This window comes from Stegodyphus dumicola, chromosome X1 (assembly GCF_044657685.1).
Source record: "Stegodyphus dumicola isolate Sdum_Otavi_A_Nest chromosome X1, ASM4465768v1".
Lineage (NCBI taxonomy): Eukaryota > Metazoa > Arthropoda > Arachnida > Araneae > Eresidae > Stegodyphus > Stegodyphus dumicola.
In genome coordinates, this window is record NC_140780.1 from 38,143,501 (window position 1) to 38,170,788 (window position 27,288).

The following is a 27,288-nucleotide window of genomic DNA, read 5'->3' on the forward strand; positions in this document are numbered from 1 at the left end:
TATCGTGAACAGGAAACATGTCCCATCAAACGTACCGTCGGTCACTGTTAGATGAGCCATCCTGCAAAAATACTTTCCCAGCAGCTAGCTTGACGAAAAGTTAATGAAATTATTCATTGTTTCTTTCGGTGATCCGATTCGTGGGAATGAATGGTTTGTAAGAATGGATTAATTTTTTTTCACTTTCATGTTTTAAATGAAATATTAAGCGAGCCCCTTTAAAAGGCACCTGTCATGGCAGAGAGATGTCCTTTTTGTTTCACCGCTTGCTGTTTTCGACAATAATTCATTTTGGTTTTAGGCATTCATTTTGTAATCCTTTTATGGAATATTTTTAACTGGATTAAGTACTCAGTTCTGCTTTCCTTGAAATTGAACATTATTGAAAACTGACATGTGTTTCTTCTAGCAATTCATGTTCGGTTTAAGAATAGAATTGGGGCTTATAAACATTAGACTAAACGCAAGCTTATGACATTGAATTTAACGTAGATAATTCGGAATTTTCATTATTGCTGTGAAAAGTTACGCAGTGATGAAGATTACATATGTTTAATTAGTTTCTTGTTTATTTATTGAAGATTCTGTGCACTAACTTGTTGAGAACTACGCATTTACGAAATTATAATTCATATACCTTTTTCATGTTTCATTAAGATAAAAAAATAACAAATGCACGGACCACACTATTAAAATTTTTGTTGAAGGCTTCACCAAATTATGGAAAAAAAAAATTGCTAACAAAAGTTGGTGAAACTTTGATCCATTATTTGACGCTTTGGTTGAACCATTATTTGATAATACGTTGGACTATTATTTAGTAATATCTTGAACTATGAATTGGTAATATGTCGAACTATGAATTGGTAATACGTTAAACCATGAATGGTTAATATTGAACCATAAATTGAAGATATATTGAACTATGAATTGGCACTACATTACACCAACGCTTGAGAATACCATTACCATTAATTATAATTTACGTTCACCATTAACTGCAGCTATTTTGAGCTATTAACTGCAAAGTCTAGGAAGTTATTTGAGAGTTTAGAAATAAAATTTCATATTAGCCATTTTCTGCTGCTTCTTTACTAGTATTTTTTTTATTCAATGATCGCTATCCGTATATATCCTTCTCATGGTATGTTTTTATTCATTACTGCTATGGGCAAGCAAATTGTTTATGCAAATAAGTATACCTATAGAAATAATTATTAGCAATTTGGCTAGAATAGCAATCTGTCTTATTTTCATAAGATTATGATACAGTTTTTAGAAAATGAAAATACATAACATGCATATTTAAAATACATACTTGCAATATATTAGCATGTGTATAAAAATACACTTTTACAAAACTGAATGCATTATACACCAATACAAATAAACTAAAATGTAACTGCCCATTACAACAGTTGAATTTCAATAAGAGTTCGTGTTTGTACCTTCACTTGTAAATTAAATTGCAGTGATTATTACTACTACCTTTGTTGTGTAATTCCACTAAATATGCCTTACATGCATTAGAAAAAGCAGTTCTAACATATTCATGAAACGTTCTAAAAACATTTTCATACACGTTTCTTGTTCTATTTTACATCCTTATGTGAAAATCTGTAAACAGGCAGCTTTCTTGTTTAATGTTATATAATTGTTAACATTAGTGTTATATAATTATCACATTATATAACTGAACTCTAATGATTTATACAGTTTTCCTTGAAAATAATCTTTAAACAGTACAATTAATCACAGGTTTTATCTGATTTTAATTTCTGTTCTACAAGCATTCACATGTGCGAGAATAAATTTAAGCTCTTCATTATTTAAACTGAAAAGAGGAATTGCTTTCCCATAATAAATTGAAATGATCCGTTGTCTGTAATGTATAATTAAAAAATATTTATCTTACAATTAGATATAAAAAACAAATTATTCCATGCATAATTCTTATTTTCATTCACATTCCATGACACTTATCTTTATCACCTGTTAAAATTTCGAGATTCTGTAGAAGTGTTTGCCGGGATTTGTGAAGTTTCCCTTGACCCCTCCCCGTATAGAAACAAGTTTACTTGAAAATTTTTCAGCACAAGCATGGAAACCATAAAGACTTTTTAAAATTTTCATTTATGGTAATTCTTTGTTATGGTACTTTAAAATGTATTTTGAAGCATGCTAAAATGTGAACTGTATGTACCTATGAAACAAAGGAAATTTTACAAAGCTATTCATATTGTTGTATTTATTATTTTAACATCACATTCTATTTTTCTGAAATGTTTTATTTATTAATTTAACTATGATAGTCTCACATACACGGTAACCAGTTCTTACTGTTCATGATCATTAGAATAGACAGACATACAGCTTATCATACTCAGTATTAGGTATCAAAGTAATCTCCATCAGTTCACCGCACCTTTTGCCAATGCCCTGGCTATAAAATTTGGGGATCTTGGATGCAGAAAAGTCCACGAGTGCTGGTTACATATCTGCCTAATTGTTGAAGGATTTTTCACAGATGTCTTTGTCCAGGTGTTCTGGAAGGGTTGTTGTCCAGATTGTTGGAACATGTGGTAATTTGTGGGCATTAGGTCCGACAAGCACATTGGCTCCCAATGAAATAGGCTGAATGGTAAATCTGATCTTCCTTGCCATGGGTGGTCTTTCATTGTCTTGGAAGTACAGCACACCTTTGGATTAACATACGTTAGCTCCTCTTGATGAAAAGCATGTTGCATCTGTTGCAAATACAGGTACTCAGTGACGGTGCAGCCCATAATGCACTGCTTGGTGACTATTCCATCTTAATCAACATCAGTGAGAACATAAAAAAAGAAGTAATTATATACAGCTATACAGTATCATGCACCATCTAATCTAATATTTTTACATTTATTTTTCTTTCATAATTCTCACCCACATATCACGATTGATGTTACCATTAGAATTTTTGATAATTATGTAATAGCACTGCAATACTACACGACAAAAATAACAAGAGCATCTTAATATATTAAAAATACACATAGGTTGAAACCTGCGTCGAACTACTAATATCATAAAGTCTTAACCACATCATTACTGATAGTATTATGTTCCTTTTACCTTATGAATAACTACAGAAAAAGTAATAAATACATATTAAAAAAAAGGAAGATGCATCGAAACACAATTTTGGATCAAATACTGGGGTTGAATACCAAATATTTATCTGGCAGAATGTCAATGTTTTGATACATTCAAGGTGATGTTGCCCAAAATTATTTATCTGGCAAAGTTTACGTATACGCAAGTTTATGTAAGTGGTATCATTAAAAGGTGTTGGGTTGGTGCCGGTATAGCGTGCGTTCCATCGGTGTGTTTTCGGCATAGCGTGCGTTCCATCGGTGTATTTTCGGCATAGCGTGAGTTCCATCGGTGTATTTTCGGCATAGCGTGCGTTCCATCGGTGTGTTTTCGGCATAGCGTGCGTTCCATCGGTGTATTTTCGGCATAGCGTGCGTTCCATCGGTGTGTTTTCGGCATAGCGTGCGGTCCACCGTTATTAAAAAAATCAAATAGCAGTTTACAAACCTTATTACATTAATATCTTTAATATGGTTCCGCATCTAAAAGTACATTTATTATAAAACGCACAATTATAAAATCTACAAAACATTAAGAAAATTAATTGGACCGTATTCTATACTCGCCCTTAATGCTTAGTTTTATCCAACAACACTTAAATTTTCACGTCAAAAATGGTTTTTTAAAGCGTTTTAGATGACGTACGCTTAATTCTAATGTTTACACACTCTGGAACTATAAATCATGTTTCAATATGATGTTGCCATGTATGGATTATTTTCTTGGGGTTCCCTCTATATTTCGCGTTCACATTTTAAAAATTAAATTACCAAATTAATAAATAATAAATAAAATAATAATTAAATAATTAAATTAAGAATATAAAATTATTATTATTTTGAAATACACATTGTGCAAAGTATTATTCAGGATGAAGTTTTCTGAAGCTTGTAATTTGTTATACTTTTTTTTTCCTACCTAATAACTCTAAAATTGATGACCATAATCTGCATGCACGCATATAATTCTCTGATTTTTCAAAAAATTTTTAAATATTTTTCAAAGATGGAACTTTTTTCATGAATGTTAAAAATATCTTTCATCTAATATCTGCATACATCTTTGGATGCTTGAAATATTCTTCAACAGATTCAGCTGGAATAGCTTTGTATCATCCATTCATGGCATGACATGAGATACCGTATCATAATTTATGCATCCGACGATATGATAACTAGTTATACTTCACGTAAATTTTCAATGTCGTTTCTTTCGTTTTTTACAATAGCGCACATCTATTCTTGAAATATCTGTGACATTAAATGAACTATCATGTAATTTAATGGAAATGAATGAAAAGCTTCAACAAAGTATGCTGCCCAACAGCAGCCGAGAGGTAAAATCGTTGATCACTGGTAGATCGATCTGAGTTCGATTCCAGGCGAACGGGTTGGCTGCAGTGGAGTTTTTGTGGTTTTTCCTATGTGAAAGGCAGATACGAGCCAATTTCTCTTAGAAAATCCTCCATGAAGGCAGATAGCCTTCTGTTCTTTGCCTTAATAAAATAAACCAAATCAATAAAATACGTCTTGAACCTCGAGAACGCAGCTTCTTCAAAACGCATTTCCTGCTGTTTTTTTCAATCAACAAATTTGTTTTCACTGTCCACACATGATTACCCAATATTTTTATCAGCTATGTATTCTTGTCAAATTCTTTTAAAATTTCAGTTTTGTCTTTTAATAAAACTGCCTTCTGATTTTAGGCATTTTAACAAAGAGTTAGCGTAAAGAAGAGTGAAAAAGTCGAGTTAAAAAACTTTGTTTACCAAATGGTACAACAATAAAAATCCTCCCTTTAAGCAGAACTCGTTGTTTGTTTTATCTCACCAGACGACCTACCCTTTTCCCATCAATCCTCTTTCAAATCCTTGCTGTTGTTGTAAATTATCTCAGTTGTCTGACAGTAACATTATGGACAAGCCCACGAAATTCATCATGAGCAAGGAGAGCAAGATTACGCCTGTCGTAGGCAAGAGCCTTGAGCACCACCATACAGGGAACAGTGCAACTTCTCTCAATTCCGCCTCCAATTTTGATGGACAGCATTCCGAGGGGACGGCTCCGAGGGTCTCCAACACCTTTTTCCCTACCACCAACCTCTCGAGATGACTTTCGTCTCGCCATATATTTAGTGTCCCCATGCCCAAGACACTATACATTTAGAAACATCCATGCCTTCTGTGGGATTCGAACCTTCGGAACCGCAGTAAGCTCAAAATTATGGACTGACTTGATATTCTATGTCTTCGTTCTCCTTCTTCATATCTATATATAACTTCCAGATGCTACTGAAAGTAAGAAATTTCACTCGAAAAAACTATTTGAGTTGCTAAGAGAAACATCTATGAAAATTCCGGAGTAAAACGATGCATTGCCGAAATTATTAATTGTATAAATGAAATAGTTTACCATTAATATGTATAGTAATAAATCAAGACAGAGATGAAATTACTTCTAAATGTAAGTGGCGTATAATCGGTGCTTTATTATATATTATGAAACAAAATTTTAAAAAGAAAAAAAAATCTGAAAGCTTTCAATTCCCCCTCCCTAACGTTTTGCGTGTTACCTTTATTTATTAAATATCATATTTTTCACACTTAAACCATAAAATTCAATTCAACAGGAATATCGCAAAATTATTTTAAATTGAGCGTATCTTTAGAATCTCCGATACACAGTCTTGCGAGCTGGAGATAAAAATGTTTTCTTTTTCGTAGAGTGTTGCCACTGCTCGCTTTGAAATCCTTGAGTTTGTTAATCAAAAATTCTTCAATGTCTGACAAAATATGAAATAGATGATAAAACAAATTCCAAATTAGGGCTTTCAGATGCCCATATTCGGTGGAAGATTACGTTATTCAAAATTGGATGGTTCTAGGTACCGTTGTTTTATCACAATGCGAGAAACATACATACATTTATGCAGATTCTTCATTATTTCATTTCTTTAAATATAACACAGGGCGATAATATTGGTGGCAACAATTGGAAAGTGAAACGGACATTTAAAGTTTTCGACGTAAAATGCCAAAACGAAATTAATATCCCTTCTGGGACAACGCCCTTTAGGCTTATAATATCTGGAAACAAAATTTTTTAAAAAGAAAGTGAATATCTTGAGCACAGTGCAGACTTTTTAACATTAATATGCAGAAAGTGTGATCTTTTCCAACTCATTATACACATATTTCGATGGGCATGCAATTTTATACTAACAGTACGTGGTTAATAAAAACTTAGGAGAATAAATTTCATACCTCCAACTATTAATATGGTCTTCAAAGCATTGGATAGAAGAGAATTTCACCGTAAAGAACTTTTCCAGTGTGCCCGTTAAATCTTCTATAACAATGTTTCCGGAACAATTTAGCTTCGCTTCCCACATGTATACTCTAAAGAAAGAACCCCCCCCCTAAAAAAATGGTATCCGAGAAGAAAATAATGTGATAATGAAGTAATAATAAAAAACAAGTTTGTATGATTATTCAAATTAATTAATAATCATAGGTATCTAAAATGCAATAAAAAATATTTACTTCTTTTGGCCCACCAAACCTGTAGCTCTTTCGACGCTACTGGTGTTCCCTACTCACACTTTGGGAACCATTGCTGTACGAAATTCAGGTCACGTGATTTGGCTGGCCAATTTATTTGCTCAATGTTTTTGTTTTCAAGAAACCATCAAGTTTTTTCGAAAGGGATTAGCGTTATCTGACATAAAAGGAACGCAGATTCACATGCATCACTAAAAGTGCCGCACGTACTGTTTAAAACATCGTTCCGGTATCTGAGCAGACACACGTATCCGCTGTCAAATATATGCAAGGAAATTCTGCACCTTTGCTTAACTTGCATTAACGGTAATTCCTTTTGATAAACAGCCAGTACTACCAGTAGTTCACGACGGTTGTATTTTTCTGATGCTCCTGATTTCATGATGAAAGAAATGGCACAAGTACCTCATTACCTTAATGATGTTATACGTATTCTTTCATGTTCTATCAAATCTAAATTTTTTGACGATCAAAACTAAACATCTTGATGATTACCTCTTCAAGAGTTTAGAGGACATTAAGTGGCTCTAGCACGAAGCCAAGTATATTTCAAATGAACTTTATCAACGTGAGCTAAAACTGGTTAGGAAACTACACTTCGACGGTTTTCCTCTCCGATTGAGCTACCAGGTGATACCATTGCCTGACCCTACTGAGGATAGCTCCAGTTCTTCTCAGGACTGACCTGATATCCGATAATATCAACGAAGCACCTAATAAATTGGATCATCTCAATATTGAACCAGGAATGAAAAGTGACGACATCACAGTATACTCGGACTCTGCCAAGCCCACTTCTGACGAAGATCCGCACTCAAACTCTGACGTCACTGAAACTACATCTAATATCCCCACGAAAAACTCCTTCAGTTACCTGGAGGAGATGAGTTTATCTGACTACGACAGACTCGCTTTCCACCTCAGCACTTATCGAAGAGAAATTAAACCTACCGCCCAACATCTACCCTCGACTCTAAGTCACGTAGAAAGAATTTAGATCCATTCTCGACAGAAACAACTTCGGGGACTAATCGGCAGCTTAAAGCGTGATGAAATTCGCCTGCATTTTCCTGACGGGGCCAATAGAGAAAGGGCTTTGGATGCTCTCCTCAAAGCACAGATCCAATTTTGTACATTCCGTAAAAAAGAGCAATCGGCACTTAAAGTCTTCATCATAGAATACTCTACAGATAGAGACCAAGATTCCATATGAAATGAGCTTAATGACAATGGCAACCCAGTCATTAAGTTGAAGCAATTACTAGGAAGATCATTACTGGAACTGTTAACCTCACGATTTTCTTCGCAAAACTGAAACGTTGTTCAAAAGTAAAAAGGCTTACAGTGTAAAATTCCATCTATTTCTGTCAATTAAAATTAGGAAGTACTGACTGTGGAAAACTCCAAAAATCTATTTGATTTAGCCATGTGCAGACCGGATGCAGTAATCACCTACTGCGTTTTCACTACTTCCAGGACCATTTATCTTATACCTGCAAGCTCCTGAGTGATGCCAAGCTTACCTGCATCAAATGTAAAGCTGACCATTTGGTTACTTCCACCAATTCCACTTTTGTCAAAATTCTAGATTCGCCTGAAGCAACATTAGATAAGAAGAAACTCCAAAACCCCGGTCATTCCTGCTCTAAAGTTTCAGTTTCTGACGAATTCTCCCATGCGCATGCGTCGAAGAGATTTGAACAAAATTTCAGTTGCAAACTCATTCAAAAGATAGATAGGACTCTCAAATTTTTAGAGACAGTTAATCTTTCATTTTGAAAGCCTTCAAAAATTACATTATGCTCTCGATCTAGTAAAAATCTTAGAAAATGAAATGCAATTTTCTGAACTTCAATTTCCAGGGCGATACTTGGTGACAAGAAGTCGCCTGACCACTCTCCTAATTCTGCGATGATCATGAACTTTTTTCAGCCCTCAATGACGCCACTTACTTGGCTCCGGTAATACTAAAATATGTTTTCTTTTCATCAGAAATAGCTCTTATTTACATGTTTTATGAGAAAATCCTTGGATGATGTCCTTCTAGACGTTTCTTGATACTGACACCGTCCTTCAGTCCAGATAACTACTGCAGGGGCAAAGAGCCTCAATTCTTTTTCTCCCTTTAGATCCTTCTCATGCGAAGAATTTCACCATCCGGCCTCTGTAAACATCAATCCTTTCATGAAACACACTGAGGCTATGGTAAAAGTGGAAAAAAAATTCTGCTGAAAGCCGGAATAACCCCAAAGTATCAAAGTGTTTGCCTGTTCTATTCTTTAATTTCCTTACACCCTTGCTCTAACGGACGTATTCCCTAATGTTAAAGGGAATACTTGATGCTCCTGCTTCCTTTCAAAATCAAATGCATTTTGAATACAGATATTAAACTGAATATTGATTTGTCACTGAAGAGAACACAAATTTGTTGTAAGGTTTAGCTCTAATGTTCTCTGTGGAAATTCGAAGGAGCAATCTTTTATTGAAATCGCCGACATGCAAATCATTAACTTCCTGTATTAAGTGTTCCTGGATGACATTTGTCATACAATATAAAAGTCTTTAGACTGCAAACTCTAAATTCAGCTGCTGAACAGTCAAGTTTCTCTTATGACTGGCAATTTTATTTTTTCCTGTGACCTTGTCGAGGCTTTCTAGAAAGAGCTCTCACGTCCAAAATATTTCCAAGGTAGAGATTATCTATTTGAAAAATTAAGCTATCGTGCCATTCCATTAATTGTTTGCTTTGCTTTTCCACCTTATGGTTCGACGGCGGAAAGGACCTGTTATGACTCGATAGTCGATGAAATCAAATCATGATTTGCATAAGTTGGGAGTGCTGAATTGGATGAGGGGAAAGTATATTAAGGCTACCTGCTGAAAGGAGACCATGAAAAATTGGCTCGTATTCACATTACACATAGGGAAAACCAGGAAAACTTCCATACGGCAAGCCTGACCATCAGGATTTGAACCTGGATCAAACTACCAGTGATTACCTCTTTATCATCCTTGGACAGTGCTCACTTGCAATCCTTGCTCACTTGCAACGAAAACATACTTTGTGGATGACATCTTGCCACTTTTTGTCATTTCTGATTAATCAAGCTGGCTTGGATTAGGATAATCAGGTTTCTCCTTTTCTCATTCTAAAGTCATACTTCATGGGATCGTTCATATGAAAACACAAATCAGTTTTGTAAGATATGTTCTCTTTCCTTACTGTGTCTCTTCGTAGAGTAATTGGAAGTATGTCCGGTTAGTAATCGTTAGGAGAGGAGTTCGAATCCCGGTGAAGGAACTGCAGGTTTTCCATGTTTCTTGCTTCGATAAACCTAATGAATCTATAGTTTGACTAACTGCTCTTCATAAAATGGCATTACTTTTTTGTAAGCAAACATAATTCTTGACTATTTCTTAAATTACAAGTGACTTGTAACTTAAATACTGAAGAAAAAGAAAAACTAGAAGCAAAACTTTGCACTTTTTGTAGTACTAAACCATTTTTTTCGATGAAATTATCATTTTTTAGAGTAAATATTTTCCTTTTACTTCTATTTATTATTTTAGTCGTCAGTATTTGTAGAATTGGACAAAATAGCCTGGTTCCACAAACAAATTTTTAAGAATCTTCCAGCATTTTAGGTATTTAAAATCTGTAGAATTTTACTAGAAAATAGCTCATTAACGTAATGGAAGGTTTGAATTAATAGCTTCTATTTTTTATTGCCGGGATTACGAAGATAATTAAATACTGGCGTTCACAGAAAAACAAATTCTTTCGTGAAATCTACCTATTTGTCTTGAGTCTATTTTCAGAGATAATAAACATTAAAATTATACAAATAATGTGGAACAAGCTTTGGGATGACTATGTTATAAATGTTAAGTTGTTCTGTTGTAGAGACATTAGGTTAATTGTAAAGCCGGAAAGATGAAAAATTAACAAAGCCTTCGCCGGGAATCAAACCACAGACCTCTGAAATACCGGCTCAGTGTGCTGCCCACTACACCACGAAGGCACGCTAGGAAGGCGGCAGAAATACCTTATACTGTAATGATGAAAAATATTCATTCAGATTTTTGAAATTTATTTTTCTTTATTCATGCAATTTATGCAGTGGTTGTTAACATTTTACACGAGTGACTTGTTAGTGGTTAATTGATCAAGAAACGAGAGCTATCTATCTAATGCAGGGATGCCTTCTTGAAGGACTTTTTAAGGGAAATTATCTCGTATTTACGTTGCATATAGTAAAAAAACACGAAGCTCATGCAGAAAAACCGGTTCTCTGGATTTAAACAGGTCGAACTACCGATGTTTATATCTATTGGGTCACTGTTTGACATTTTACATATGGAACTAAAATAGCTCATAAAGCTCAGGAAATTTTTTCAGTATATGATTTTATACAAATATACAGGAACTCTTTCCCTTTCTTTTAGAAACTTCCTTATTATAAATTTAGGTTAAAATTTGGGTCATTCTGAAAGTTTCCGCCAGCCGTCTTTGATATGTTTATATAAAAACATATAAATTGCTCATGCATTTAAAATATTTATTATCAGTATTACTTTACATGTTGTCAATTTTTATTAAAGAATTACATAAGAAAAAGAGTTCGGGGACCATTGTTTTCGAAAGACTTTAAATCTTTGGATTTTTACTGTACCTTTCTGAATATTGGCTTAGATGACTTCTGATGGTTACAGCCGAAAACATCGCGGCAAAAACATCGCAGACGAAAATGTCGCGGAGAAAACAACGCAAGGCGAAAACGTCGTGCTACAAAACATCGTGGGAGAAAACATCGCAAAGAGAAAACATCGCAAAGAGAAAACATCGCAGTTCTAAAACATCGTGGTACAAAACATCGTCGTCGAAAATAAAGCGGTTCAAAAACATCGCAGTTCAAAAACATCGTCGTCGAAAATATCGTGGTAAAAAATAAAGTATCTACAAATCATCGCATGACGATAACATCGCAGACATTCTTTTTTCAGGCATGCTTTAATAAGTGTAAATGGATATTTCCGTAATGATTTGTGAGGGCAAGATGGAAAGAAGGATAATTTTTACTTTCAGATTTTTTATTAATTAATAAATTTTTGCTGAGAAAATAAAAAGGAAACTTAAGCATAAAAAATTAATGCAACTTATAGCCCTTAATAGAGTTTTAAACCGACATAGTTAACTAACAAAGGCCATTAATAAATCATTTTTATAAAGTTTTTACTGGTAATATTTCATGAAAAGTATAATCTATAAGTTAAATTTAATTTTCTATGCTTAAGTTTCCTTCTTACGTTTTCAGCAAAAATTTATTAGTTAATAAAATATGTGAAAGTAAAATTTATCATTCTTTACACCTTGCGCTCACAAATCATTATGGGAATATCCATTTACAATTATTAAAACCTGAAAAAAGCATGTCTGCGATGTTATCGTCATGCGATGATTTGTAGATACTTTATTTTTTACCACGATATTTTCGACGACGATGTTTTTAAACTGCGATGTTTTCTCTTTGCGATGTTTTCTCCCACGATGTTTTGTAGCACGACGTTTTTACCTTGCGTTGTTTTCTCCGCGACGTTTTCGTCCACGATGTTTTTGCCGCGATGTTATCGGCGGACACCCTTCTGATGGAAGATTCTTACAGATTTGCAGTCTGGTTTAGATTTTCACATTTCAGGTCATTGAAGTGAAAAATGTATTAAGTTCACTACAGGAAAAGGAGAAAAAAGAGATGGATTTGATATATTTTAATATAATGGCTGATATTTTTTTGCAATATTTATAACACTCGCTTCTTTACATAAGTATCTTGACAAAATGCTAGGCTATCTGTCTGCTGAACGTGTTAGCATCTAGCATCCAAACTTGAAACTGAGAAACGTATATTTGGTGATAATTTAGAATACTTATCAGTACAGTAATCTGAAAACTTGAAGTTATGTGTAATTTTAAAATAGGAATATAAGATCAGCGCAAACAGCAATTTATTAGGCAAAGAGAAGAGGTTGCTTTTAAAAAGTCTGTCATTTCTGCCAATAGATCAGCAAACGGGCTCAGAAAAATTATAATATTACTTCGATGAAATAAGGTGTCAGAGTCGTTTTATTGCGATGTTACGAGAGAAATAATATACATATTACAGTGTAGGATTCTCCACTCAGTAATTCTAAGTTACAGTTGAAAGTGAAGAATCTTAAGAACTAGTACGCGAATAATCGCTTGAGTTCGTGTACAGGAAACAACATGTAAGAAGGGTGAAATAACCCTTTATTATTCCAATTAAAGTTTAACAAAACTCCATCTTGAAGTTGTACAATAAAGCCGACACTTGGGCTTGAACTTAAGAGACTAAGAATTAAACTAAACTAATCTTAACTAAAGAGGTATAGCCTAAGCTATTAAAATTCTAACAGAGTTGGCCCCTTAACGCTAATTGACTGCGAAGCTATCAAGGGCCTAAGTACGACCGAGCGTAATAATAGCTTACGAGAGAGTAGCCTAAAAAGGCGGACGCGTGCAGCCAGAATATCTGGTATTTCTCTCTCTAAGACAGAAGAACTTTGTGGTTAAATACCGCTCTTCCTCATTAGCATTCAGACGTGATTCTAAAACTACTTTCTGGCCGGAAGTGGTAAGTTGAAATTAAGAATCGATAGGAAAGGAAGTTTAACTCAAAATTTAACTGTTAATAAAATTAACATAATCCTTACAATAGAAACATTTTCAAGAAAATGGTAACATCTCTAGAATATTAAGATTAATTTGATGAAGATGAGTTTAATTAATCAAGATAAATTAAACGAAATATCAAAACTAATTCTGATATTCAAGCTATATTTGAGAATCGGAATACAACATTAAGACCTACTTGGTATTAAATAAACTTCGCGTCGTCAATAGTTGATGACATCTCAAACAGCCAGGTCTTTCTTAATTTAGCTGATACCTCTGAAGTAAGACATCTATGCAAATTGTCGATACACAGTTAGAAGAAAAAGGGTTTTATGTTCAACGATCAATGGTGCGTGCCCCCTTTACGCCTTCCACACGAAAGCATACCTTTCACGGAGCATTGAGCATCACCTATGAATACAAAGACAATAGCTCCTTATTCCGTTTTCTGAAGAATCGAGATATAATGCGGCGCATTGATTATCGGAGCGTTTTATCTGTAAAAACGATATTAGGCTATAGGATGCTTTATCCTTTTTCCTATATAAAGAAAAATAGCCGCTGTAGTGGAGCAGAGATTTTAATATGATGCTGTATTCTATTGGATGACTGTATGCATCCAATAGAATGGCCCGTCTGTAGTGAGCCTGGAGGGTGATACTTTAATATCCAAACTTATAGAGATTTACTCCAAACCTTAGCCCTATTATGTGTGAAATGCTTTAGGGAGGCCCAACAGAGCACGTCAGTCCTCTTTCAGAACTCTTCATCAGTTAACATGCACCCTTGTTGAAGAATGGAATTTATTGCCCAAAACCTCGTCAACCTTATCAACAGAAAAATGTCCTCATAAAACTACTTCCACATTTATGAAGATTGCCTAGCATATATCAAAACATACAAATCTTCACATCGGTACACAGATATAAAGATATCGGCATTCTTCCTAAGTAGAATTTTGGATTGCTTATCTGATTAATTTATTTAGCGGAAATAAAATAAAATTCATGAAGCTTTATGCAAAATCTCTGCATTTCTATAATAGTATTGGCACCGCTATGAGAAACGCTGAGCTTGGTATTACTTGCGATACAATTCTACAAGGGTCCCCGTTTTTTCTTTCATGTTGGTTGCAATGACTTTTGTGAAGAAAACTTTTCTTTAAAAACTTTAATGAGATCATATACACACACACGTGTATATGGTCAGAAGTGAAGATTAGCAGGCATTTTGATGGCGTAGAAGTGTTGATCCATACTGAATAGGAAATTGGAGACGAAGGCAGATTAAGTCTTCATTTTTTTATTTCAACAAGCATATCGCGGCCACAATCAAGTTGGCACATTAATCGTGCCTATACCGAGAATTTTTGTATTTTAGATAAATTTGCAGTAAGAAATAATGAGCAGACAGATAGCAGTCCAGCCAGGCCAAAGCGATTAAAGCAAGTGTGTTATGTTCAGGGTGAAAACTTACATCGGACTGAGTTAGTTTTGGTTCTCAATGCATTTTGATTGGATAGTTAATATGGCTGTAAAAATACTATCGGCTGCTGAGTTTTAGTTCCATCCAGAATCATGTAAGAGTCATATGACATGGATGAATCTAAAAATGATGCAGTACAGAAAAAGGTTACTATTTTTAGAATTGAGAAGCGAAATTTACGTTGCTAATTTAATCTTCTACATATTCTTTATTTTTCTTACATATATATATACACGGTCGCATTAAATATCTCTACCTCATAGTTCCGCTTTACAGACAACAAACATATTTATATTTGGCAAGAAATTTCAATTATACATAGCGTCTAAAAAAGACTGGAAATTTTGAAAATGAGATGCAAAGAAAAAGATAAATAATTCAAAGATATTTAATCATGGCAATGACTATTACAGAAAATGCCATTCCCAAGTAGCACATGACGTAGCAAAGACGTTGCAAAGTGGTCGTAGTAACGTCTTTGCTACGTCATGTGCTACTTGGGTTCCTTAAGCTTACACTTACACTACGGAAGAGCCATGTTTGTTATGTCTTGAAGATGACGTTCAGTACCTGGTCATAATTTTAGTTCGTCAGTTGTAGCAGTGCGACCACTGTACATTTTGCCCTTAAGGCTACCCCCACAAGTGAAGTGGTCTCCTGTGCCACTCAGTAAGGGAAATGTTCCAAGTCTGGTAAGATATAAACTGCCCTGAACAGTGCTTATTTTAAATTTACGTTTGGCTTACTTGAAACTATCTATTTAGTCTAGCTGAAAGATTAAACAAAAAAAAATTAATTCGTCTTGTCGTATTTTAAATACGTTCTCTCAAGTCTAAATAAGTATGATGATGCTGCTATTAATTTTGTTATAAATTGTTTTATATACTTAGCAATTGCTAGCATACAAAATTTGCTTTAAAACAAGTTTGGAGTTAAGACTCAATAGAAAAGCTTTTAAAATGGCAATAAGGGTATTAATTTTTAAGAACAGGGTATTTCTGATCACATGAACTAGAATTTTCTTTTGAAGCTTTTTTATAATTGCATGATTTGTACGGGATTACTCCCGCATAAATTATGCAATTATAAAAGGGTAAACATTTGTGTTAAAAAACATATAAATTAAAATTATTATGCTTTAATGTTTCGTGTCTCGTTATACTTGTGCGCGATGTACCTACAAATACAGAAATCCTTTTGTGAGCGAAAAATACAGGGCTCTTTCACTTAACACGATTTCGAGCAGCACATTTTGGAATTAAATTGATTTATTAATCGCAAACTATTTTTACTTAATACTATCCAGAAAATATTCTTAAAAGAGGTTACAGCTAAAATTGAACAATACATATTTTCTCATTCGTATACTTAGTTGCAAAGATTTGTTCTCACATTTCGTTGTGAAGACATAACTAGGATTTACCGGTAAAAAAATACTGGAAAGCATTTCAGGGGAAATGGTCAAGGACGGAACCTAGGCACTACATGCCTTTGACAATGACGAATTTGCCGAAGAATATCCTCCCAGAAGTGAAAGCGACTTGAAGCTTGTGCAGAAAACGTGTTGCATTGATGAAGAGTTGGAAGCATAAATTATTGACTAAATCTGAAGAGCGTTTATCTTATCAATACCGGTATAGGGAAAAGTATGAAGAGATACGGCGGCTCAAAAGAATAGCGTTTTACGCTATTTTGCTCAACTGTTTTGTCGAAAATAAGTTTTAATTTTATAATAATATTTTTTGGGGTGGGGAGTGCATGTGTGTATGTTTTGTTTTATTTTATTTTATGTTTTTACTTTATTTATTTATTTATTTATTTTGCTTTATTTTTATATAAATAGTTAAAAAGTAATATAATGTAAAGAGGATAGAAGATATTTCAATCAGTTACAGAATTTTATAAGTATCTGTATATTCGGTTAATACGATTTAATTTAACAGGGCATTTTCCTAGGTGTTAACTGCAAATTCATGTAATTTTGGCCTAAAGTTGATACTTAGTTTTCCTTCCTAACTTTTGCGTCCGTTTCTAACGAGGTCAGGATTGACTCCTGGGGCTCAATTGAATTTTCAAAGGGGTCAATGAGGATCAAGATGTCGACTGCGCGTCGATAGCCAAATATGCACCGGCAACTGATCAGCATAATCAAGATCCCGTTGGTTACCCCTCCCCCTCTAAAAATGGTTAATAAATTGAATAATTATTTTTTTTATATAAAGCTTATTATGAAGTAAGGAAGAAAGCATATAAAATAAATAAAAGGGAAAAATATACTAACACCTTTAGAATATTTTTAAAATCAATAATTTTATCTTAAATGGCTAAATTTTTTATGCAATAAGTGAAGTGTAAAAAAGTAAATTGCAAGAAAATAAGGAAAAAAAAAAGAAGTACGAAGAAAACAAAACTACAATGGAAAGCAAGTTAAAGGGTGAATATTTTTGACCGAGGCGATATAAAATATTACTCACCGAGGTGATTGTAAAAACTAAATCAGGGAATTTTATGCGAAATACTAAAAAAAGTGCTTCAGTTCATCAAGCGCAGCCATCACATTAGTTAAAAATCAAACTTTAACGCAATTAAAATCTGTGATTTTGTTTCTAAAAATTTGCTTATTATTTGTAAAGTAAAAGTAATAGTAACACAAAAACTAATTTAACATAAACCTAATAAGACATTTTTTTCAAAACTGTTGTATAGATTCCCAGTCTAATTGTTAAGCATTAGTATGTAGTTATTTATATTATGATGATGTTGTGTATAGTAAATCATAGAGAAAAATGTAAGGGGGCTGATGAGGAAGTCCATTCCTTTAAAAGAGGGCCCACCAGTGGCCGAGCGGTAAAGTCGCTGAACACTGTATACGAACCAGTTTCCCTTAAAAAGTCCTCCACGAAGGCATCCCTCGCCTTAGGCAGATAGCCCTAATGTGCTTTGCCGTAATCTCAATAAACCAAACCAATTGAAAAAATTGAGAATTCCTGCTTTAAAACCATTGTATTGAGATTCCGCTAACTTTTGTACAAACCTCAAGAATAAAAACGAAAAATTCTACTCCGAATGTTATTAAGCTGTTGCGTATAAGTAAAGACATTTCTTGCTGACATTTGTTGGGAGACAAACGCGTTGCGTCCGAAACTGGTTTTGAAGATGTATGGCGTCGCTAAATTGAGACATTACTTTCCTTGGCGTACTTCCGGCGCACATTTGGCGAAAACAGATAAGCCACGCCCTCGCTTCTCTGCGGCCAATAGGAGAGTCGAAAATTTTCTCAGCATTGTTCCAGCAAACAGGCGTGGCAGTACGCCAGATTTACGGTGTTTACCGGGTTCGCTTGCTCTTTTTATTTCTTCAACCGCCAAATTGCTTTCACACATCGCTTGCAACAACCCTACTCTAGCTTATCCGTCTCGTGGATTTTTTTATTTTTTTTATTGTGAAGTCGGGTCTTCTTTTATGCTCGAGTTGTTCTTCGGTTTGTAACCGACAATTTTTATCTATTGAAAAAGAAGATTTATTTCCTCTTGAGAAACGGCCCCCCTTTCCCTTGTGTAGTAAAGACAAATTTCGGCTTCTTTGTTCTCGTTCAAAAAATTTGCTTTCTTCTGAAATTTACTGCTGAGTGGAGTTGTTTAAGAATCACCCACCATTCGAAACGGTGTTCTGGGAATATGATTTACATCGTGGGAAAAATGGAGCTTCAACCTTAATTAACTTCTCTAATTTTATGTATTATAATGGCAAATGACATGTGAAAGAGAAATTTTTTTTAGAAAAAGAAATTAAACTTCATTTAAAACGCATTAGGTTCACATGATAGTGGAAAGTGCAGGTGAAAAACTTTTGTAGCTAAATTTTTATTTATTTTACAAGAACTAGACGTTTGAAAGAAGCAAAGACTGTCAAAATATATATTACATATGGAAATAATATCATCCATTTAGTTTAAAGTAGCTGAACTTCTTAGCAGCAAAATAAGCACCCCCTCCCGGATTCATAAATTATAACTTTGAAAACTCAGACTTTTCAAAAAGTGGTATAATACAGTAAAGATACAGCTGTTAAAACTTCTTAATCTCTAATTCAACTAAGGCTCAAATCTGGTGCCTGTAGATTGGTCACAAATCTTTACTACTTGATATACTCCAAGGGCATTCTAATTCTTAAACTCTCCCTATTCTAGGATGTTGTTATACTTTTCCATCTATTGCTGGGTTAGAATGCGTTCTAAATCTTTTACTACGCTGTTAAGCTGAGCTGCAGTGTTTCTTCTTTAGTCTGGGCTCTCAGTAAAGTTTCCTTTTGATCAGTAGTGGAAACTGGAGGATCATGATTTGCTGTACAAGTCACCAAAAATGATACCTGGCGCATTTAAAATTACTGTTATTGTCACCTGGGGAACACATAGTAATTAAGCAGCATCGCTACGGAATAGAAAACAGAGACATTTCGCTACCAGCAGCAGAGCGGCAAAGTCGTTGAACACTGGTAGTTCCGTCTGGGGTTTGAATCCCGGAGAACGGATTGGCTGCATGGACCTTTTCTTGGCTTTCCTCGTGCGTACCCGTTTTCCTAGTTTTTCCGGTGTCTTATAAGTATACGAGCCGGTTTTCCCTAGAAATTCCTCCACGAAGGCATCCATTTCCTTAGGCAGATAGTTCTCGTATGCTTTGAAGCAATTAAGTAAGCCAAACCAAACCTACAACTGACTGAACATACTTTTGCTTAAAACAGATACTACTGGTCATGAAAATTTGCAACATCAAAATATATACAATATAACACATTTAAGTTTGCTTTAGACATTCCTTGTTATACAAAAATAAAAGCATTAACATTTCAGGGATACCGAACAAACAACATATGCTACGAAGCAGTACAGAATGTGGCCACTATAAGCTAAAGTAACCGCCCGCTCCGGTGAAGCAAAGAAGCGAAGAGATTTAAGATTGCATTTTGGGATATTTTAGTCTAGGGTAGGGTTTTTTTTTTAACTTTTTGGTGTGGAGACCTAAATATATACCTAATATTTACTAAAATTTTTGGGACTCCATACGCATTGCATAAATCGGACGCACGCGTGAGTGAAAGTGTCAGTTTCTTCGCTTGTACTATAATATACTATTGCAGTTTTAGGTCACTAACTTTAATTTCTAAAATAAAACCAACGTTTCTGTTATAAAAAAATGCGTCGAAACGTTTTCGTTTTTTCTTTATCTGTATTGTCTTATCTTTATCTATTTTCAGATACATTATTTAAAAATAACGGCAATGTAAAAATAATGGTAATTGTAAAATGATTATAATAAGTTAAACAAGTATCAAAATTGATAAAATTTTTGGCGACCCTCCTGCAGGTCCCGCGACTCCTATGGGGGTAGCGACCCACACACAGTTTAAGAAACTCTAGTCTAGGTAACTGCAGTTTATTCTTTTAATTTATTGTAATCGCTGATGATCTTTAAAGTGTGTGGCACCACAGACCAAACATGTTGAATCAGTGAAAAATACGATGAAAGCACCAGCTGAAGCGAAAATATACTGGGTTAAAATGGTGGGCATTAAATGAGAAGTATGATCCGACACCTCCTAATACAACAAAGCATTGTCACTGAAACGAGAGGAAGCTGTGACGTCACAGGTAGTCGTCTCACGAACCTCGCTAGACGATTGTGCATACTGAAAATTCCTCTATATTAATCTCAATTTATCTTAATTTATCCTTCTGAGCCAATAAAACTGATATCGGGATATATTTTTCTGGCCTATATCTTCAGTCATTTTTCATGCAACAAACTTATTTTAGAGTAATTACTATTCAAGAAGTTAATAAATAAATAAATAAAAATAAAAATAGTACGATTATGTAAAATCTACTTATTTTCTATTGAAAATACAGCGGAGCACCGTATACACGTTTCTCGTTTATACCTCTTTTACATTTATACGTCGTTTCATCTTAATCCCGATTCGGTTGCATTTATCTTAGTCGTAAAATATTTCTTTTATACTTCACGTAACTTCGATTATACAAAGCTTATGCTTGACATACTGCATTGGTTCTACATTTCGCTACTCCATCGGTCAAGTATTTTCCCCAGGAAGGTGGACAGGAGAAAGAAAGGCGTAAGACATCCTAGTCTGGTACAGAAGTTGAATGCTAGTTCATGAATAGAAACGATACTTGGAAAGAGAAAATACATATACGATATTTTCTTTTGAATAGGATGCTGTGTTACGTAAACTAGATGACTAAAATTAACTAATACTAAATGTTATGAAAGCGAAAGGCACTCTCGTTAAAAGATAAAATTAAAAATCTTAAAAGGATTTGATGAGAATATTGGTTTAACGAAAGTTGAGTTAGCAAAGAAACTAGATGTTCCTGTGACAGTACTAAAAACGGTTGTTTAATGATAGAACAAAAGTTGAACAGAAATCTGTGGACAGTTCGCTTTTTCAAAAAATTACCGTATTTTACTACTCACGTAACAGTCGCACTTTTTTTTTGCCGATTTTTCTGCGAAAGGTTCTAGGTGCGACTATTTTGCGGGGAAATCTACTACACAATGTCGTACACTTTTGTCGATTTTTTCCGCTTCAAAACGGGGGTGCGACTATTACGCGGGTAAATACGGTATGTATTCAAGATTGAGTTTCTTGAGGTCGAAGCTATTTTTCTAAAATTTTTCTTTGCGTCGTGCATCCTGTATTCCAAAGAATGGTCCAATGTTAATCGAGAATTCAAAACAAATAGTACTTCGATTGAATGTGAAGGAAAAACTTGTTTTTCAACTGGATGGTAGCATAAATTTAAACTTCGGCATGGAATCTTATGTCATATAATAAATAGAGAATCAGTAAGCGTTCCTGCTGAGTCAGCTGAAGAGTGGTTCTGGAATTTATTCATCAAAATAGACGGATATGAATTAAAAGACATATTTAATGTTGACGAAACTGCTTTTTTATTTAAGCTTTTGCCTGCAAGAATTCTAGCTTTCAAAGATCAGCAATGTCATGGAGCTAAGCACAGGAAAGAGCATCTCATTGTTTTACTTGTAAAAATGCTGATAGTATGGAAAAAAATGACTTCTTCGATTATAGGAAAGTGACGAAAACCAAGGTGCTTCATTAAAAGGGAATTGTTGGACTTGGACCCAGAGTCAAGTGAAAGTGTTGAAAATAAAAATGATGATGAAATTCTAATTATGCATGAAGAAGACTACTGGGATTAGGCATTACAATCGAAAGCGGGGATGCTAGTGTAATGATGTCAGACTTATGTACAGTTGAAGAACTTATAACCAGTTAAGTTACTTTCCTATCAAACTTCGTTTCATTTCCCTGCCAGAATGTAAATTTCCAGACTTGATCTGAATCGGAATATTCAGATTAAGTCTAATGAAGGAAGTAGTTAAAGGAAGGCAGATCAGAACGTGTTCTGCCTGCTTGGAGACCACGTTACTAACCTTGATTCTTCCGATTAGAATTCTGCGGCGTTGACTTATTCTTGCCACTAAGCTTGCTTACGCCGACTTCGATCAAAGCCAGCTTGCTCGCTATACTGTAAAGCCATTAGCTGTATTAAACTTAATTAATTTTAGTTTCTCCATTATCTTTAATTTAAGCAAAAATGTTGGCTTCTGTAAGCACAAGTTTGTGCCGTCTGCTAAACGTTATTTGGATTAATAGAAGGGTCCTTTGCACTCTTTCCCTGTCTCTGTGGTATTTACAAGACACAGTGAAAAGTCACTAACTGTCTTTTTAGAGCTCTGGTCTAGTTGTATGCTTCTTAAGAAGACCAGATCTTATAAACTGATTGAAACATTTTACCGGATGAACAATTTAAATAGCGGGAATGAAGAAGCAACTGAAGAAATAATCCCACTTTCTTTTCAAAATGCTATCTACTGCATTGACACTTTCAGAAATTTCTTTGTGTGTACAATAATACAAGCGAGAAAACATTTTAAGAACCGAAGTCGAATCATAGCGAGAAAGTAATCTGGCTTAATACTCTGAGTCAAAAGACGCATCAGACAACCATTAAAGACTTTCTCTTTATAAAAGTTTAATTTGGCTTCATATTGCTCTTGGGGGAGATGTTACTTATCCAAGATGGTAATTCAAATAAAGGCATGACTTTTTTTTTTTTTTTTTAATTTATTTACGTAACTACGTACAGAAATTTGCATTCTTATAATTTAAAAAATATTAAATTTGTTTTAATACAATTTTAAAATATTCATTATAAAATTGTTTGCATTTTTTTATTGTATAAGATATCAATATTAATTAAATACTTAAGTAAAATAGTTATTTTAAATTTGTTTGAGCATAGTTAATATTTCAAACAATTTGAAAGTGCGATGATAAAAATGTGCAATATCAGTTTTAGGTTAGTACTACCAAAACTGAACAGCTAATATATATAGGTTTGATATCGTAAATTAAAATTTCGTTTATAAGTCTTTCTCATTTATATGTTGTTTGTGAACGGTCCCTTAAAAAAAGTATAAACAGTGCTCCACACTGTAGTGTCTTTAGGAAGTTCGGAGGAATTTCTTTTGCATTCGAAAGGCGGGTGATTATCTTCATTTGAAAAAAGTTCTGCAGAATGTCCAATATAACAGAGTTTAAAAATGTTACCTTTCTTTTTCAGGATTACCGTTGCAATTTCCGAGTGCGTTCACAACTGTCCATGCCCCCATACCAGTGGACGAGCGAACACACGAAGGGCGATATGTATGGGAACCAAGAATTCACTCGGCTCTGGCCCACGCTTCCAATAGGTATGCATTTTATTTTCATCTTGCTAATAAAAATTAGTATTGTGGTTGTAAAATTGCTGAAAAAAATTATGCATGTCATATCTCTGCGTAAATGGCATCATTCATGGATGGTCAAGAGCTGAATTCCTTATACATAGCACAATACGGTCAATAGATTCTGTATGGAGTCCTTATAATGCAGCCAGGTATTATAGCTTCTACTTTGTGCATTAATCTGGCTTCAAAATATTATTTTGATTTCTGATAATAAGTAAATGAATAATTCTAAATTTTTAAATATATTTATTTTTCTATTAGTTATCGACGAAAACTGAAGAATGATACAAATTTTTGGTCTTGAGTTATGCCCATTGAGAACTTTTTCTTTGAATTTTTAAGGAATACTCAAAAGCACTTCGAGTATATTGATTTGAAAATCAGACTGTCTGATAAAATTAACATAAAATTGTTGCCATTCAGTTCTTTTGAGCAGAAGCCGATTTTTCATTCCTTTTTTATGTTTTACTAGTATGGTTTTCAAAACAGATTTTCGCAAGCTATGTGGCGGAAATAATAAGATCAAGTTTAATGAGAGCAAATGCAAATTAAAGGCAGCCTATGTCAACTTAAATAACTTATTCGTGTTGTACTGACAATAACTTCATTTAAATTTTATCAAACTGAGTATGATGTTTTAATTTTTTTAGAAACGATAAAATAAATAAGTTTCATATATTCAAGTAAAACTTTCATAATATAAAAAATAGATATTAATAAAAGCTGTCTTTTTATCCATGCACTTTTGAGAAAGCGTCCCGCCATAGCAGGAATGTCGCGGAATAACAATTTAATAGTTTTCAACATAAAATGCTGATGCCTTAACCCTTTTACGCGCACGATATTATTTTTATAATTTTTTTAACTAAAAACTCTAGAAATTGAATATTATGATTCCTAGAGACAAATAATATATAAATTTAAGAAAATCTACTCTTTCCCATTGTTCTGTGGGTGGTGGTCGCATTGTGAAACCACCGCGCGTCTAGGACTTTGAAACTTACCGAGGTAAGTAGGGAAAAAAAAACTTACCTTTCTCCGTGCGCGTTTCCAATAAATGACGAAATTTACGAATTTAAAACAAACTGCATGTAGGAATTGCATAATATAATATATATATATATATATATATATATATATATATATAATATTACATTATTTTACAAAGTAAATCGTCGGAAAAAATTAAAAAATAAACATTTATGTAATTTTTCTCTAGCAGTGAAAGTACCTACATAATAAGGACGTTTGGCTACATGTATTAAAACAATCAGTAAAATAAGGATAAAAAAAAGACTCAGTGTTTTGTTTTTTTAAATTTCAAAGAACAAATATTTTTTGTGACACCGTTCAAAGCATGTTTTGTCTTTTTGGTACATGCATGCCCACATTGCAAGTTTCGCTACATGTATCTTCTTCTATGAGGTTTCTTCCTTGTGCTACAAAATGTACACTGATTGGATCTAAACTTCACTGGTATATGTCCAGCGTTATTTATTTTCTTTTCATCTGGCACATGCAATTTGTAGTTTTTTATGTTAATGAGGAGGGGCTTGGTTTTTTGGCTTTGATACGGATCATTCGTTTCCCATTCATGCTTATTTTATTCGTATTTCGTCCCCAAATATTCAGAAATATTTTAAATTTAAATAAAACTTTACGCGATTTCTATTTTTAATTACAGCAAAGTATATTTACATTAAATTTAAACCACAGGAAATAATTTATAAAATCACAATACTAGCTTGGGGAGCAAGTGTGTTGAGGTCAGAGAAAAGTCTCTGGAAAAGAAAGACCTTTTTACTGGGCAGGTGCATGTATTGTATAGTAATAAAATAACTCTGTGATTTCAAAACTCCTTATCTATATCAGGTAAAAATAAACATTCCTATCTGAGAAGCAAGCAAACGCCATTGTGAATAGCAGTGGTTTCAAGGCGCGACCACCGAGCCTCTAGAGCATTGTGACACAATGCTCTAGTGGTGCAGTGGTCGCGCTCTGAAACCGCAAAGCAAATGCCATACATATAGAGGTTTCTTTTTTATATATGCAGTTTAATTATTGCTATTTTTTATTGTTTATGATAGAAATCATGATGTGCGATGAATAACTTTTGAAATTAGTTTGAAAAAAAGTTGTTTATATTAATAAAAGGAAGTTATTTTGTCTCATTGAATTTTAAAAGGCATCCGATTTGAAGTACTAAGACCTAAAACATGTATGATTCTGCAGTCATTTTGTGTTATTTAGAGGTAAAAGATCAGTAATCAATTGATTTTCACTCAAAAATTTCGGAAGGAAGAGGAGAAAAAAATTCGAAAATTGGTGGTTTCAGGGCGCGACCACCGCGCGTCAAAGGGTTAACAAAGTTCGTGAAGTGACGGCTGATTTTAAATAAGTGCTAGACTATATTAAATTAATCGAAGCTGAAAACGGGCTGATTACTCTTCTCCAGAGCGCAGGCGAGAATCTAAAGCATGGCAACATCTACTTTCTACCACTAAATTCAAAAAAGTCAAATTGACCTTCTCCTGCCGGAAGACAATGACCACTATGCTCTCGAATAGGCATGGCTCATTTATAATCGGGTTTATTCACAAATGATTAAACCATAGAATGTGAAAGCATTTTGTGAAACATTGAAGAAATCGAAAAATTCATTAAAAATTCCCGAAACCTCTTGTCTTATCTTTCGTGTGATTATCCCGCACGACAGCTCCCAATCGTACGTTTTGCGTCTGCAATGTTTATTCAGAACTTTCGGTGGGAGATTTGGGAGGAAATAGCCTACTCCCTCAAGCTATTACCATTTTCCCATAAAAGGAATTTCGGGATGAAACGTATTTTTCTGATTATGAATAGCTTCAAAAAATGGTAACTGCATTTCTCAACAAATTGTCGTAGAAATAAATGCATTGTCCTTGTATACCCTTGTCGGTAAACTTTGTCGGTAGAAGCAAATATATAACAAGGATATATAGTAAAAGTCATTGAGGCTGTTTAGTGCAAAAACTCGTCTTCTGGCACTAAAGAGCCTCAAGGCTTGAGTGCCTGATGCGTAAAGTAATAGGCTGAGGCAAATACTTTCAAAACAGAAAGATTTTTTGTGCAATTACTTTCTTTCATTCATATATTTATTTATTTATATTTACCAGTCGTTACTAATACATATTGTTTTGAAGTGATAGAAGCTCTGTAAACAGCAAATAAAGGACACATTTTCACTACCTACCAAAGACTTAAAGTTATGTAACATTTCACTGTACTCTGTCATTTTAGAATTTGCACAGATGGAAGCGGAAGCAATCTTCCGGATTTCTCCCATTTTGCTCCGAGACGGGATATTCCGAACGGTCATGTTAATTTTCCACCTCATTACAGAATCAGTCCTTATATGGAACAAGTTATATCATCGTTGCATGGAAATTCAGCAATGGGATCACCATTGGTCTCGGATGCCAGAGGTAAAATTCCTTTTCGTTTTTTTTAATTTTTTTTTATATCTATCTTCATAAACACTGCATTAATTAAAGATACTGATAATTTTTCTCAATTCAGATAGTGTTTAATTAATAATTCTTATT

At 34.0% G+C, this 27,288-nt stretch overlaps 1 protein-coding gene across 1 annotated transcript in view; it reads left to right on the forward strand.

Moving 5' to 3' along the window:
- LOC118186510 (uncharacterized) overlaps window positions 1-27,288 on the forward strand; it is a 157,914-nt gene that overhangs the window by 68,579 nt on the left and 62,047 nt on the right. The window contains exons 3-4 of the mRNA XM_085807154.1: window positions 23,539-23,668; window positions 26,984-27,168. Of these exons, the coding sequence (XP_085663280.1) occupies window positions 23,539-23,668; window positions 26,984-27,168 (315 nt within the window). The remainder of the gene's footprint in view (window positions 1-23,538; window positions 23,669-26,983; window positions 27,169-27,288) is intronic.